At 40.9% G+C, this 16679-nt stretch overlaps 1 protein-coding gene across 1 annotated transcript; it reads left to right on the forward strand.

Annotated features, from left to right (window-relative positions):
* The first annotated feature begins 168 nt into the window (after positions 1-168).
* LOC123997756 (receptor-binding cancer antigen expressed on SiSo cells-like) lies at positions 169-16468 on the forward strand. Its single transcript, XM_046302282.1, has 7 exons — positions 169-501; positions 4313-4407; positions 4720-4798; positions 5037-5189; positions 5795-5902; positions 7920-8014; positions 14416-16468. The coding sequence occupies exons 2-7, from the start codon at positions 4325-4327 to the stop codon at positions 14531-14533; spliced, it is 636 nt and encodes a 211-aa protein (XP_046158238.1). The 5' UTR covers positions 169-501; positions 4313-4324; the 3' UTR covers positions 14534-16468.
* The last annotated feature ends 211 nt before the right edge of the window (positions 16469-16679 follow it).

Below are 16679 nucleotides of genomic sequence, written 5' to 3' on the forward strand. Positions count from 1 at the left end.
CCATAATAAATCCAGTTTGCCTGGATGACATTTATGCTTTTATTAACCAAATACTGTTTTGTTTTAGCTTATTACATTTCACATAACAGCTCGTTCAGGGAAGACAAATAAAGCCAAAGTCATATGATGTGTTCTACCATGGGGGGCAGAAGACAAATGCATAGCAAAGCACAGCGATGCTGAGGGTGCCTCTTGCCCCGGCTTTAGTTCCACATCATCTCCTCTGTTTCAAGATGGCAGCCATGAGGCTATGAAGAAGCGATAAATGTTTCTGGAATAAATTATGAAAACAGATACTAGGTAGCAGCTTTAGACACATACGCCTGTGATATGACTGGTATATCATTATTGCAAGTGTGTTGTTTCTAGAGTGAGATTTATAAGGAAAAATACGTTGCATACCGGTATGCTCATTTGCTAAGCTAGCCAAATAAATGAATTCTGGGGACGGCCACATCTGATTCGCCAGCTGTCAGCTAAACAAGCATATTGATCTGTGCGGTGAGTGTCTGTATTTTAGCTATGCAGACAATAAACTGTGGCTACCTTACTATATCCGTTTCAGACAAAAATCTAGTTACATAGACTTGATAAGAATGCCTCGTTCAAGACAACTCGGAACTCAGGGGAAAAAACGATATACGAAAGAAAAAAATAGTCATCTAACTCGGGAACTCGGACCTCTTTCCAGAGCACCGACCTGAAGATCACTGACCTAGTATATTTTTGAGTTCTCAGTTGTTTTGAATGGGGCATAAGACGATGCAGCAATAGAGCACCACAGTGGTGGTGTCACAATACCCATAAAACCTAGAGGTCAAAAAGGGAAATGGTTCCAATCGTTTTTCAAACATACATTTTTCCCATATGGTACTTTAGAAACACAAAATAAGGGCTGTGTTTTGTGTATGCTTACCCTGGCGTGATGTTTTGATAACCATGGATATCTCTGACAATGTGACTTACCAATACGTTAAACTATTTACTCTCAGATTCAAGTGCTAAGTAGCATCAAAGTAGACATGCAAAACTACAAATCAAACTTTATTCGCCAAATACAACAAGTGTAGACTTTACTGTGAAATGCTTACTTACAAACCCTAAACCAACAGTGCAGTTCGAGAAGAAGAAAATATTTACCAAGTAGGCTAAAATAAAAAGTAACACAATAAGAATAACGAGGCTATATACAGGGGGCACCGGTACCAAGTTAGTGTGCAGGGGTACATACAGGCTAGTTGAGGTAATCTGTACATGTAGGTGGGGGCGAAGTGACTGCATAGGTAACAAACAAACCGTGAGTAGCAGTAGTGTACAAGAGAGGGGGGTAGAAGGGGAATTGTTAAGCAGTCTAATGGCTTGCGGGTAGAAGCTGTTGAGGAGCCTTTTGGTTCTAGACTTGGCACTCCGGTACTGCTTCACATGCGGTAGCAGAGAAAACAGTCTATAACTTGGGTGACTGGACTCTGTGACACATTTCTGGGCTTTCCTCTGATAGGAAATATATAGGTCCTGGATGGCAGGAAGTTTGGCCCCAGTGATGTACTGGGCCGTTTACACTACCCTCTGTAAGTGCCTTATGGTCAGATGCCGAGCAGATGCTATAGCAGGTGGTGATGGAACCGATCAGGATGCTCTCGATGGTGCAGCTGTAGAAACTTTTGAGGATCTGGGGACACATGCCCAATCTTTTCAGTCTCCTGAGGGGGAAAAGGATTTGTCGTGCCCTCTTCACGGCTGTCTTGGTATGTTTTGACCATGATAGTTTGTTGGTGATGTGGACACCAAGGCCCTTGAAACTCTCGACCCGCTCCACTTCAGCCCCATCGATGTTGGAGGTTTGTTCAGACCGCCTTTTCCTGTAGTCCACGATCAGCTCCTTTGTCTTGCTCACATTGAGGGAGAGGTTGTTGTCCTGGCACCAGTTCTCTGACCTCCCTATAGGCCGTCTCATCGTTGTCGGTGATCAGGCTTACCGCTGTTGCGTCCTCAGCAAACTTAACGATGGTGTTGGAGTTGTGTAGCCACGCAGTCATGGGTGAACAGGGAATACAGGAGGGGACTAAGGGCACGCCCCTGAAGGGCCCCTGTGTAAAGGATCAGCATGGCAGAGGTGCTGTTGCCTACTCTTACCACTTGGGGTCGGCCCGTCAGGAAGTCCAGTATCCAGTTGCAGGGGGAGGTGTTTAGTCCCAGTCCTTAGCTTAGTAATGACCTTCTTGGGCACTATGGTGTTGAACACTGAGCTGTAGTCAACATTCGCAACATAGGTGTTCCTTTTGTCCAGGTGAGAAATGACAGTGTGGAGTGTGATTGAGATTGCGTCATCTGTGAATCTGTTGATGCAGTATGCAAATTGGTTTCCAGGATGCTGTTGATGTGAGCCATGACCAGCCTTTCAAAGCACTTCATGGCTACCGACGTGAGTGCAAACGAGGCGGTAATCATTTAGGCAGGTTACCTTCGCTTCCTTGGGCACAGGGACTATGGTGGTCTGCTTGAAAAATGCAGGTATTACAGACTCTGTCAGGGAGAGGTTGAAAATGTCAGTTGGGTGAAGACACTTGATAGTTGGTCCGCTCATGCTTTGTTTACACATCCTAGGATCTAGGATTTCTGTTTGGCCCAGCGGCTTTGTGAATGTTGACCTGTTTAAAGGTTTTGTTCACATCGGCTACCAGGAGCGTTATCACACAGTCATCCAAAACAGCTGGTGCTCTTGTGCATGCTTTAGTGTTGCTTGCCTCAAAGTGAGCATAAAAGGCATTTCACTCGTCTGGTAGGCTTGCGTCACTGGGCATCTCGCATCTGGGTTTCCCTTTGTAGTCCGTAATAGTTTTCAAGCCCTGCCACATCCGACGAGCGTCAGAGCCGGTGTAGTAAGATTCAATCTTAATCCTGTATTGATGCTTTGTTTGTTTGATGGTTCGTCTGAGGGCATAGCGGGATTTCTTATTAGCATTCAGATTAGTTACCCACTCCTTGAAAGCGGCAGCTCTAACCTTTTGCTCAATGAGGATGTTGCATGTAAAACATGGCTTCTGGTTGGGATATGTACGTACAGTCACTGAGGGGACGACGTCCTCGATGCACTTATTGATGAAGCCGATGACTGAGGTGGTGTATTCCTCAATGCCATTGGATGAAACCCGGAACATATTCCAGTCTGTGCTAGCAAAACAGTCCTGTAGTGTAGCATCTGCGTCATCTGACCACTTCCATATTGAGCGAGACACTGGCACTTCCTGCTTTAGTTTTTGCTTGTTAGCAGGAATCAGGAGGATACAATTATGGTCAGATTTGCCAGATGGAGGGCGGGGGAGAGCTTTGTATGCATCTCTGTGTGTGGAGTAAAGATGGTCTTGGACCCCCCCCTGGTTGAACATGTGACATGCTGGTAAAACTGATTTAAATTTGCCTGCATTAACGTCCCCGGTCACTAGGAACGCTGCTTCTGGGTGATAATTTTCTTGTTTGCTTATAGCTTTATGGAGTTGGTTGAGAGCGGTCTTAGTGCCAGCTTTATTTTGTGGTTGGTAAATAGACGGCTACGAATAATACAGATAGTGCGGTCGACAGCTTATCATAAGGTACTCTTCCTCAGGAGAGCAATACCTCGAGACTTCTTTAATCCCTGCAAGCTCCTGCATGTCATCTCCAGCTGACACCTTTGCTGACAGACATTGTACATTTTTTAAACTTGCACAAGACCGTTCACAGAATTTCTCATTTAAAGAAATGTAGCCAATTTGTTCATTACTCCATTTAGGTAACATTAGATAGTTAATCCAGAGATTGCTTACCTTTGCCCCGATTTAACAGTCATCCAGATCATCTTGACACCTGTAGTTCTTTATGATAGCGACATTGGCAGCTATTTAGCGTTTCATTTTTGGTAGGTCAATACAGGCGGATATATTGATAAAAGTCACCTTGTCCTAGAGCGATTTACACGGTTATTAAAACATCATGCCAAGGTAAGCCTACACTAAATACAGTCCTTATTTTAAGTGTTTCTAAAATACTCTCTGGGAAAAATGTATTAATGGTGGAAGAACAATTGGAACCGTTTCCCTATTGGACCACTAGGTTTTATGGGTATTATGACACATACTGTGTATTCTTTAGCTTGCCAGGAGGAAGAAGTAACCTGGAAGAAAATATCCAGCTAACTTTCTAGCTATGCTAATGACAAAATCTATAACAGCTAGCAAGCTTACTCATTATTAGATAGATGTTGATGACAGTCTTGCTGGAAAATTCTGATTATAAATGCAATGGATTTGCTAACAATGGTATGTCCTCCTTTTAGCTCAACTTCACCATGGCCATCTCTCAGTTTCGCCTTTTCAAGATTTGCACATGGCTTGCAACCTTCCTTTCATTCTTCAGAAGGTTAATGTGCAGGTAAGGAACAACCATTATGTTGAATTGAAAGAAGCAAAACTGATTAGAACCCTTTGCCGTGTCAGACTGTCTGCATAGATTTTTCCACATCTTAAAGCCACAGTGTGTAAGATTTCCAGTCATTTTACTTGGTTGAAATGAATGTTAATCTCCTGGAACATTATTCCTTGAGGACAACAAACACATTAGCATAGAAATTAAATCCTATTTGCATGTGAAAATTGCATCCCATGGGAATGCCTTTGCTCTAAAATGTATGTTTTTGTGGTGGCTCACAGTTTGATGGTAAGCACATTGTGTTTTTCGACATAGATCTGGGAGGTTGCGTAAGCTAAGCGGCGATCAGATATCTCTTCCAATTACGGTTGATTTTTCATCGGTGCCCAAACAGGTCAGTGATATACAAGTTTATAAGATACAGCCCATTATTGCTAACATGAGGCAAGTGCTTAGTCGATTCCCTTTACATCCCTAACAAACCTGTTGTCATTAATTACATAATCAAACATTTATTCTGCAACCAACAGTCAGTGTTTAGATTGTGGCACACTTAAATGCTTTCTCTTTATTTTTGTCATATTCTTTTTTACAATAAACTTAATTTACACCTTTGACCAAAACCTGTGCAGCCAGAGATTGAAGAATGGAGCTCGTGGGATGAAGAAGGTCCCACGAGTATCAAGATCGAGGGCGGTAACGGCAACGTGCCACCACAGCCCGGCGAGGAAGAGGAACCAGACTACTTCAAAGACATGGCTCCCACCATCAGGAAAACACAGAAAGTAGGCTGGGTCTTCATTTAAAGCTGAAATCTGTGTAAAGTGCCACTGTTCGCCCCAGCATCTTTTGTTGTTGTGTTTGTTTAGTTTAGTTGAAAGTCAGGAGAGGAGTGTCCTGCAGTGTGGTGTGATGCCCATGCAATGATGTCCAAGGGGGGGGGGGGGGGACACGACGTGCTTGTTGTTTGACTTAACTTTTCTGTTGTTGAAGTATCCCAAATGGAAGAGGCATTTTCACTAAGTACAGATTCCAGCTTTAAGTGCACTTCTCAACACTAATTGAAGGTAGACTTAGCGATATACATTTACCAAAAGGGAGGAGCAGGGTAATTCCCAACACAAACAAAAATAGTCTAATGGGCGAGGCTGCACTGTTCAACATTTTGTTATCACCCAGCTATCACATGGCATGAGAGAGTGAAGAAAACTCCCGTGCACATGCGCTGATGCTTAACAGTATCTATATTGGTGATGATGAGTGCAGCCTCTTGCCTCACACTCTGTCGACAATATCGCTGGCCACGCTGCTGCTTGTAGTCATGCCATATCGTATTGTTGATTCGTAGTAGTTTTAACTTGTCTCCTTTCTTTTTCTGTCCCCACCCCAGATTGTGCTGAAGAAGAGGGAGCCACTCAACTACTTGGTACCCGATGGCAGTGCGGGCTTCTCCAGCAGACTGGCAGCCACTCAGGACACATCCTTCATCCAGCCATCTGTGAGTTCGTGTACCACCGACCAATGTACAGTGTCTATAGACAGTTTACAACCCCTTGAACTTTTTTTCACATTTTGCTCCCATAAAATTAAATCTAAAAAGAGATTTAGATGTTCCTACGGAGCTACACAACCCACACTTCATTTTCAAAGTGAAAGAAAGTTATAGAAAATGTTCTAAATGAAGAAAAAATGACTGAAATATCATAATTGGATAAGTCTCCACTCCCCTGTGTTAATACTTGGTGGAAGCACCTTTGGCAGCCATTGCAGCTGTTAATAATTTGGAATAAGATTATACCAATTTTACACAACTCTTAGGGCAACATATATCTATTGTTTTTGTCAAAATTGCACAAACTCATAACATTTAACTGGGGATCATTGAGAGACAGTGATATTTAAAATTTGTCTTAGATTCTTTTGTAGCAGATTAAAGTCAGGACTGAGACTAGACCACACTGGAACACTCAACACCTCTTGGAAAGCTATTCTGGTGTGTCTTTGGCGTTAAAATGTGTGTAATTGTCTCCCTGAAAAAGGTTAAGTATATCTCAGGTTTAGGGTTACAGAAGACTGAGTCGGGTTTCCCTCTAACTTTTTGATCCTGACAAAATTCGCAGTCCCTGCCGATGACAAGCATACCCATAACATGATTCTGCCACCACAATACTTGGAAATAGAGAGGGTTTCACTTTGTGTTGTATTGGATTTGACCCAACCCTGCCATTTGTAATATTACTTAACAGCCTTGTTACAAACAAAGTGGATCATTTGCAGTGATTCTTTTTTTTATTTTAATTTTATTTTTTACACAAGCTTATTTATTTTCACTTTGTCATACAGGCCAGGAATATGGAGTGAATGCAATGTTGTTGCGTTCAGTTTCTGAAAACTTAACTCTGGGATAGACACACTAGAACGGCTTTTCAAGAGGTGTTGAGTGTTACTGAGTGGTCTAGTCTCAGTCCTGACTTAAATCTGCTTTAAAAAAAAAATCAGAGACAAGGTTTGAATATGGCTGTCCATAAAATATTTCCAACCAAATGTAAAGAGCTTGAGCAAAGTTGGAAGAATCTTATTCCAAGTTATTCACAGCTGTAATGGCTGCCAAAGGTGCTTCCACCAAGTAAGTATTAACACAGGGGAGTGGAGACTTATCCAATTATGATACTTCAGTTTTGCTATTTTTTCTTAATTTGGAAAATGTTCTCTAACTTTCACTTTAAAACTGTGGAGTAGGTTGTGTCTAATTGAATCCCTTCTTACATTTAAGGCAGCAAACTGTGGAAAAAAGTTTAAGGGGGTGTTGACTTTCTATAGGCACTGTACCACTAGTCTCTTGTGATAGACTGTTAACATTTATATTGTCATCTGTTGGCCTCTGCTGATTCTAAGATGGGGGTGAGGGGAGCTCCTTGTACGGTGGATTACTGTCACTAATTATTTTTTGATGAATACTGATTTTGCAGAGGTGGTATTTGAAGCTGGGTGGGTTTAAAAAAAAAATACTTGAATGGTCACTGATAACATCCTAAATGTGTTGTACAGCCTGGATTGTAAACATAGGTGGACTTTTGAAAGGGGATGTGCTGGGGAGGGGCTTTGGCAGAAGCTTGGAGAGGGGTTGCACTGCTCCATCCACTGTTTCCAGATTTCAAAACCTCAGCCACCAAAAGCTGAGAAGCTAGCCAGCGCCTGTCCAATTTCTTGTTCCAAGGATTACAGACCAGTTCACAACTGCACTATGATGAGGTCTGGGTTTCTTTTTAGTTCACCATCTCAAAAGTAGTTTGCTTTAGTTGGATCAGTGCTGTGACATTTGTTCATTCCCGGAAGTGCACATTTCCAGGAGTGCACAAGTCCTCCAGGGCCACAGTTCTCTGTATTCCGGTTGAATTAAGGTTTATAGCGGTGTGAAGAATAGTTGCTAATGGAGATTAGGTCACCACTGCCATCCTATACTGTGTCAGTGACTGTGTCCTGACTGCATTCCTGTCCTCCTCTCTGTCCCACAGTCTGAGCTTGGAGACATGGATACCTGGCACGAGGATACCAACGCCTGGGAGGATGAGTCGTCAGATGCTGCCTGGGAGGCCGATTTAGTGCTCAGGTGATAGCACTTTCTATTATTATTATTATTACTATATTGTTTAAAGCAGGGGTATTCAAATATTACCCTACAATGTCTGAAGCCTGCTGGTTTTTTGTTTTGCCTGATAATGAATTGCACCTACCCTGGTGTCCCAGTCCCTGATTGGAGGGGAAGAATGTGGGGGGGGGGCAGTGGAACTGGTTTCAATGTAGTCTGCGCGGGACTGATGGCTTCATCCTGCTCCCACCCGCTACCTCATAACTGGTTCTGAACCCAACTGCAGACCTGCAATGTTATTTTAGGCATATTACATTTACATTTAAGTCATTTAGCAGACGCTCTTATCCAGAGCGACTTACAAATTGGTGCATTCACCTTATGACATCCAGTGGAACAGCCACTTTACAATAGTGCATCTAAATATTTTAAGGGGGGTGAGAAGGATTACTTTATCCTATCCTAGGTATTCCTTAAAGAGGTGGGGTTTCAGGTGTCTCCGGAAGGTGGTGATTGACTCCGCTGTCCTGGCGTCGTGAGGGAGTTTGTTCCACCATTGGGGAGCCAGAGCAGCGAACAGTTTTGACTGGGCTGAGCGGGAACTGTACTTCCTCAGTGGTAGGGAGGCGAGCAGGCCAGAGGTGGATGAACGCAGTGCCCTTATTTGGGTGTAGGGCCTGATCAGAGCCTGGAGGTACTGAGGTGCCGTTCCCCTCACAGCTCCGTAGGCAAGCACCATGGTCTTGTAGCGGATGCGAGCTTCAACTGGAAGCCAGTGGAGAGAGCGGAGGAGCAGGGTGACGTGAGAGAACTTGGGAAGGTTGAACACTAGACTAGACATATACACTAGACGGGCATATGTGATGCAGCTCACTTGCCAGCAATTTTGCACCATTAGGCAATATCAAAATGCGCAAAAATAACCCAGGAAATAGCCTAGGTTAAATTTCCTGAGATTCTCGCGTGTCCCATTATATTAAGCTTTCGGTATTACTGGGCTGTATCAGCCAATATGCTAGACATAGTTTGTAGAGAGCAGAGTTGGAGAGACTTGCACTTTCTCTTGAGCTATTTTTATAGCCTTTTTATAGCCTTTCAGACTAAGACAAATATGGGTTATAAATATTTATTTCTTGGCAATGTAGTAAACTATAGCCTCATCATATTCAGGTCGTACATTTCCTTGGAAAGATAACTGCCAGTGATTCTTCACCCATGCATTGGCAGCTTACTCTATTTCAATGAGACCAAACATATACACTATATGACCAAAAGTATGTGGACACCTGCTCATCGAACATCTCATTCCAATCTCATGGGCATTAATATTGAGTTGTTCCCCCTTTTTCTTCTATAACAGCCTCCACTCTTCTTGGGAGGCTTTCCACTAGATGTTGGAACATTGCTGAGGGGACTTGCTTCCATTCAGCCACGAGCATTAGTGTGGTTGGGCACTGATGTTGGGCGATTAGGCCTGGCTCACAGTCGGCATTCCAATTAATCCCAAAGGTGTTCAATGGGATTGAGGTCAGGGTTCTGTGCAGACAGTCAAGTTCTTCCACACCGATCTCGACAAACCTTTTCTGTATGGACCTCGCTTTGTGCATGGAGGGATCCTTTCTAGGTTTCTTCCTAGGTTTTGGCCTTTCTAGGTGGTTTTTCATAGCCACTGTGCTTCTACACCTGCATTGGTTGCTGTTTGGGGTTTTAGGCTGGGTTTCTGTACAGCACTTTGATATAGCGCGTGATGTAAGAAGGGCTATATAAATAAATTGTAGTTGATTGTCATGCTGAAACAGGAAAAGGGCCTTCCCCAAACTGTTGAAACAAAGTTGGAACCACAAAATCATCTAGAATTAAAATATATATGGTTATATTACATAAGAACAATGGTGCAACATTAATAAAAATTATATTATTTTCTAACAAATGCGCTTTCTCCCGTGTTGGATAGCAGTCACTCTCTGCGGTTTTGGAACACTGTTGAATTGGCGCCTTTTTCTAGACCTTGTTGCTATGTGAGTAATATCAAAGTTAACCAGCATATTGGTGTTGAGAATAGAGGTCGACCGATTAATCTGAATGGCCGATTTAATTTAGGCCGATTTCAAGTTTTCATAACAATTGGTAATCTGCATTTTTGGACACCGATCATGGCCGATTACATTGCACTCCACGAGGAGACTGCGTGGCAGGCTTGACTACCTGTTATGCGAGTGCAGCAAGGAGCCAAGGCAAGGTGCTAGCTAGCATTTAAACGTATATTTATAAAAAACAATCATAACATAATCACTAGTTAACTACACATGGTTGGTGATATTACTAGTTTATCTAGCTTGTCCTGTGTTGCATACAATCAATGCGGTGCCTGTTAATTTATCATTGAATCACAGCCTACTTTGCCAAACGGGTGATTTAACCAACGCATTCGTGAAAAAAGCACTGTCGTTGCACCAATGTGTACCAACAAAGCATTTCCATAAACAAAGCATTTCTTAAAATCAATACACACGTATTTTAACCTGCATATTTAGTTAATATTGCCTGCTAACATGAATTTATTTTTACATTTTACATTTAAGTCATTTAGCAGACGCTCTTATCCAGAGCGACTTACAAATTGGTGCATTCACCTTATGACATCCAGTGGAACAGCCACTTTACAATAGTGCATCTAAATATTTTAAGGGGGGTGAGAAGGATTACTTTATCCTATCCTAAGTATTCCTTAAAGAGGTGGGGTTTCAGGTGTCTCCGGAAGGTGGTGATTGACTCCGCTGTCCTGGCGTCGTGAGGGAGTTTGTTCCACCATTGGGGAGCCAGAGCAGCGAACTTTTAACAATGGAAATTGTCACTTCTCTTAGCGTTCTGTGCTACAGAGTCAGGGTATATGCAGCAGTTTGGGCCGCCTGGCTCGTTGCGAACTGTGTGAAGACTTTTTATTCCTAACAAAGACAACCAACTTCGCCAAACGGGGGATGACTTAACAAAAGCGCATTTGCACGAATGTACCTAACCATAAACATCAATGCCCTTCTTAAAATCAATACACAGAAGTATATTTTATTAAACCTGCATATTTCGTTAAAATAAATCCAGCTTAGCAGTCAATATTAAACTAGGGAAATTGTGTCACTTCTCTTGTGTTCATTGCACGCAGAGTCAGGGTATATGCAACAGTTTGGGCAGCCTGGCTCGTTGCGAACTAATTTGCCAGAATTTTACGTAATTATGACATAACATTGAAGGTTGTGCATTGTAACAGGAATATTTAGACTTATGGATGCCACCCGTTAGATAAAATTCGGAACGGTTCCGTATTTCACTGAAAGAGAAAGTTTTGTTTTCTACATTATAGTTTCCGGATTTGACCATATTAATGACCTAAGGCTCGTATTTCTGTGTGTTAAGTCTATGATTTGATAGAGCAGTCTGACTGAGCGGTGTTGGGCAGCAGCAGCCTCGTAAGCATTCATTCAAACAGCACTTTCGTGCGTTTGCCAGCAGCTCTTCGCTGTGCTTCAAGCATTGAGCTGTTTATGACTTCAAGCCTATCAACTCCCGAGCTAGTTAGCGGGGTGAGCACTAATAGTGTTTCAATCGGTGACGTCACTCCCTCCGAGACCTTGAAGTAGTTGTTCACCTTGCTCTGCAAGGGCCGCGGCTTTTGTGGAGCCATGGGTAACGATGCTTCGTGGGTAACTTTTGTCGATGTGTTCCTGGTTCAAGCCCAGGTAGGGGCGAGGAGAGGGACGGAAGCTATACTGTTACACTGGCAATACTGAAGTGCCTATAAGAACATCCAATAGTCAAAGGTATATGAAATACAAATGGTAAAGAGAGAAATAGTCCTATAACAACTAGAACCTAAAACGTCTTACCTGGGAATATTGAAGACTCATGTGAAAAGGAACCACCAGCTTTCTTATGTTCTGAGCAAGGAACTTAAACGTTAGCTTTTTTACATGGCACATATTGCATTTTTACTTTCTTCTCCAACATTTAGTTTTTGCATTATTTAAACCAAATTGAACACGTTTCATTATATATTTGAGGCTAAATTGATTGTAATGATATATTATATTAAGTTAAACTAAAAGTGTTCATTTCAGTATTGTTGTAATTGTCATTATTACAAATAAATACATTTTCAAAATCGACCAATTTATGTATCTGCTTTTTTTTGGTTCTCCAATAATCGGTATCAGCATTGAAAAATCATAATCTGTCGACCTCTAGTTGAGAACCAATGGTGAAAAAAGTAACCAATTGTAAAAGATACCTTTTAATGGCACCGTTTTTATTGTATTTGTTTTATAAATGTAAAAAAAATGTAGGATAGCCAGGGCACACTCCAACACTCAGACATAATTTACAAATATACCGTGTGTTTAGTGAGTCCGCCAGATCAGAGGCAGTGGGATGACCAGGGATGTTCTCTTTAATAAGTGTGTGAATTGGTCTATTTCCTGTCCAGCTAAGCATTCAAAACGTAGCAAGTACTTTTGGGTGTCAGGGAAATTGTATGGAGTAAAAAGTACATTGTAAAGAAAATAAAGGTGGTGAATTTAAAGTTGTCAAAAATATAAATAGTAAAGTACAGATACCCCCCCAAAACGACTTAAGTTGTACTTTAAAGTATTTTTACTTAAGTACTTTACACCACTGTTGAGAACAATGGGCGGAGGCAGCAACAGAGTTAGGAGATGAGAAAACAGCCCTTGTCTTAATTTTCAAAGAAATGTGAGGAGATGGGAATCCCCAACTTAATTAGATCTATAATCAATAGCCTAACTCTTAAGTGCACCAAGCCTCGTGCAACCAAAACATGTCGGATTAACAATTTCACATTTGTGTGTTTTTAATCTTTGCTATGCTGTAATAAAAGTTTTTCACTTTTTTTCTGTTAGAACAGTGCCTCTGGTATGTATTATTTATTTAGTGTTTGTTTACACTGTTCCAAATTGTCAGGAAAAATAATATTTATAATAATGACCCTCCTTTTTCTTGATCTCCTTATTGTTATTATTATTATTATGATCATCATTATAATAACAAGTAATGTCATTGTGCTAAATGGCATATATTATTATTATTATTGTCATTAGGAAACTTATATAACAGCCTTGAATAACCACCATCGAGCTGTAGGCCTAAGAGCTCATCCTGTTTAGGCTTTATACCGTAACTTACTTAGGCCTGTATTTCAATACTTTATATAGGCTACTGTATCAATTATTAATTTGTTCATGTCATCACACAGCATACAAATCATTCATGATTTGAAATGCAATCAAGCATTTTCGTTTTTAAATTATTGCTGTAAACAATAAATAAACCGTTCCATTTCAGAAATTGCATTCACAAATGAATGTGACTGTTTTTAGTCTTTGCTGTGATAAAGGCTTTACAAATAAAACATTTTTGTTGATCTCCAATATTTTCCACAAAAAGTAACATTTATTCCACACATCTGACTTCCCCTTTACCCCCTGAGCAACCATTAAAACATTCCCCTCGTTTTGAGTTTATTTGTCCCGTCCTCTTCATCCATTTTGCTGTCACGTGTTCAGAGTTTGTTATAACCAATTGTTTGATGTGATTATGATATGCTATAGGTCAGGCCCCATTGGTCACGTGCATGTGATGCATACATTTGTCACCTAACTAGAGCAAGGGTTGAGGGAATAGGGCATGTTTCTCCTAAACAAGTTAGGGATGTCAGTAACAACTTTTCAGTCAGAAATGGCTGTAATTATGTTGCAGCTTCAGCAACATGGACAGTGCAATAAACACTTGCTGTTCTGTGGTGTTCACTGCAGCAGGGAGGAGAGGGAGACAATGGTTGCAAGTCACACAGTCACTCGCTGTCAAGTCTGAGCCCTGCCCTACACAATCAAATCAAATGCGGTCATACTCCCTCTAGTAATTTGTATCTTTTAATTATTTCATCAAACGGTGAGCTTAAAGCATCAGACAAGCTCAGTGTGTATAGTTGATTTGGTTAAAACACATAGGATGTGTAATTTTATGGAAGAATACACGTTTAGAACTAGACTAGACGGCTCAAGGTCGACCAATATTTGTTTTAGTTGGGGACAGCCCTAGTTCAATGTGAAACTCATGTCATGTTCAGTGTCATATTGCTGTCATATAGTTGATCTAAAAGTTTAATTGTTATCCAGCAGGTGGCAGTATATTAAGAATGTTCAACACAGCTTCAACACGAAAGAACGGCATTATTTTCACAAAGAAAACTCTGGCTTCAGGGAAACTTGTCTGGCAGTACTTTTTGTGAGGTTTTTTGCTCTCTCTACCTCTGTGAACCATCACCTTTGCTCTCTCAAAAAGCTTAGTAATGAGGTTTGTTGTTGCAATCCTTTTAAACTCATACCTTTTTCTGTCATTTCAATGTCTTCCAGACAACAGAAGATGGCAGAGAGAGAAAAGCGTTCCATGGAACAGCAGAGGAAGAAGATGGAGAAGGAGGTTCAGAGGATGATGAAGAAGGACCAGAAGATTGCCGTCAAGCTCTCGTAACATTTTTTTTAGAGCACTCGTCCCTTGAGCCAGAAGGCAAAAAAAAGAAACACTGAGACAAACTTGATCATGCCATCCTCTAGTCATCTCCACACGAAGATCATCTCTACTCCACAAAGCGGTCATTTTAAAAGAAATCTCTGTCCACCAGCCATCATTCGAGGCATGGCTTGGCCAGTGTGATGTTTGTTCAGTGACTGTTGCATTCAGCTATCGGAAGACACTTCATTCCTGGGATGTGTTCATTAGGGCACGCAATGGAAAACGGAAATGAGCATTTCTTATCTGACAAGTCCACACTACCTGTATCAGTCCATTTTCTTCTGTTTTGCGCTGAATGAACACTACCCTGATTTAATTGCAGTTCGCGCGACCATACTCTGCGCAATGCCCTTTGGTATTGCCCTATGTCCGAGACTGGGTATCAAATGTCACTCTGGCTAAGTATGACACTGGGTTCGGGTAGATAGTTTTGAGTTGTCCATTTGTATTTCCCAGGAATATATGTAAATATACTGGTACCTATAGTACAAGTGGAGTCTCAAAAGAGACTTATTTCTATGACATTGTCTTATTTATAACATGAAGGACAAAGGTGTGTAATTAAATGTAAGTCTCACTGTGTATCAGTTACATACATCCCTTTGTTGGCTTGGTTATTGTGCTTTTTAATTACGTTTCTCGTCGTCATTGTTCGAAAACACATTCTCTCATTGACGTTGCTTGATATTCCTGATGTACTTTTGCTGTACAGCCTTCAATATGCTGAATTGCACATTTTTGAATTGAAGGCTTTAAAAGAAGAGTATCAGACTGAGGGTGTGGACACTGTCAAGGGGATTTGGGAATTTAATTGAGCCTTTACTCAAGAGTTGGCTGTGGATTCCTATGGTAATCCTATGGTTACTGATCGGCCAGGCTCAACATTTTTGACGTCTTGAATAATCAAAACATTTTCCTGTTTCGTTCTTATCTCTGCTTTTTAATACACCGAAATAGAAGCGGCGACTCTTAACGACTTTTGTCTTTATTATTATGTTGAATGTGTTTTTATTTTTCTATTTTACACGTTCAATGGAGCATAACGCATACAAACTCTGTATCTGTGTTATCTGAGACAGTTTGGTTATCAGACATGGCCAACTCACATCCTTGATCAGTGATCATAGCAAATAAAAAGATGCAAAGCTCTGTGCTCCCCTCCTCAGTAATTTGCGGATGGTTAATAACAGAATCAGTCAAAAGATTTCATAAGTTTAAAGCCTTTTCCATTGCCTGGACCAATAACCTGTTGCGTATCAATATGATTTTGGTATGGTCAATCGGTGTCGAATCAAGTGGATCTTTTTGTGATGGAAGTGTGTGTTAGTGCCCAGCAACTGGTGTATGAGACTGGAATGTCAAGCAGACAGGTCTGGTTGCCATGGAAACATATTTGCAAAGATGGCGCTGTAGAACTGACATAAGGCATTTGCAATTAAACAGACCTGTTGGATTAGAATAACAATTGATAGTCCCTTTTCCACATTTGTGTTTTCCTTATACCATCAGTGGGGTATCCTGTATATATATAATATGGGGATTCTGGCAAAAGTAGTTTTTATATTGAATGTCTAAGTGAACGATGCCTTTTAAACATTGGTGTTTTCATGGTTATTTTAGGTGGGGCTTTGTGGTAAATGAGGGATTCATTAATTTTTTTCAGAGTATTGATATTGATAATAAAGAATATTGATAGTATTATATTTCCCATTGCATGGAACATTGGCTCAGGAAGAAAGGTTGTTAGCCACAGACTATTATGAAAAAACTGCTGACCTTTGTCCTTTTGCTTTCTTTGCAAATTCTTCTTCCGATTGTTATCAAAGTCCACATGATGGGGATACATGAAAATGTTTTTCTTTGTCAATAAAGATCTCTTTTTTTTGCACATTCCTTATTTTTCTATGGTAAATCTCTGGATCCCTTTTCAATTGTCTAAATGTTAACCAATATTAGAGTCATGACAGAAAGAAAGATACAAAACCAATGAAGCAAGTGAATTTCAAGATTAAATCACTTTCATACTTGTGTGGATTTTTAGTATTGGAATAAAATGTCCCAAGATTCACGCAAGCCATATTATTTCTCTGAACCACCAATGATT

This window comes from Oncorhynchus gorbuscha, linkage group LG15, assembly GCF_021184085.1.
Source record: "Oncorhynchus gorbuscha isolate QuinsamMale2020 ecotype Even-year linkage group LG15, OgorEven_v1.0, whole genome shotgun sequence".
In the NCBI taxonomy this organism is placed as follows: Eukaryota; Metazoa; Chordata; class Actinopteri; order Salmoniformes; family Salmonidae; genus Oncorhynchus; species Oncorhynchus gorbuscha.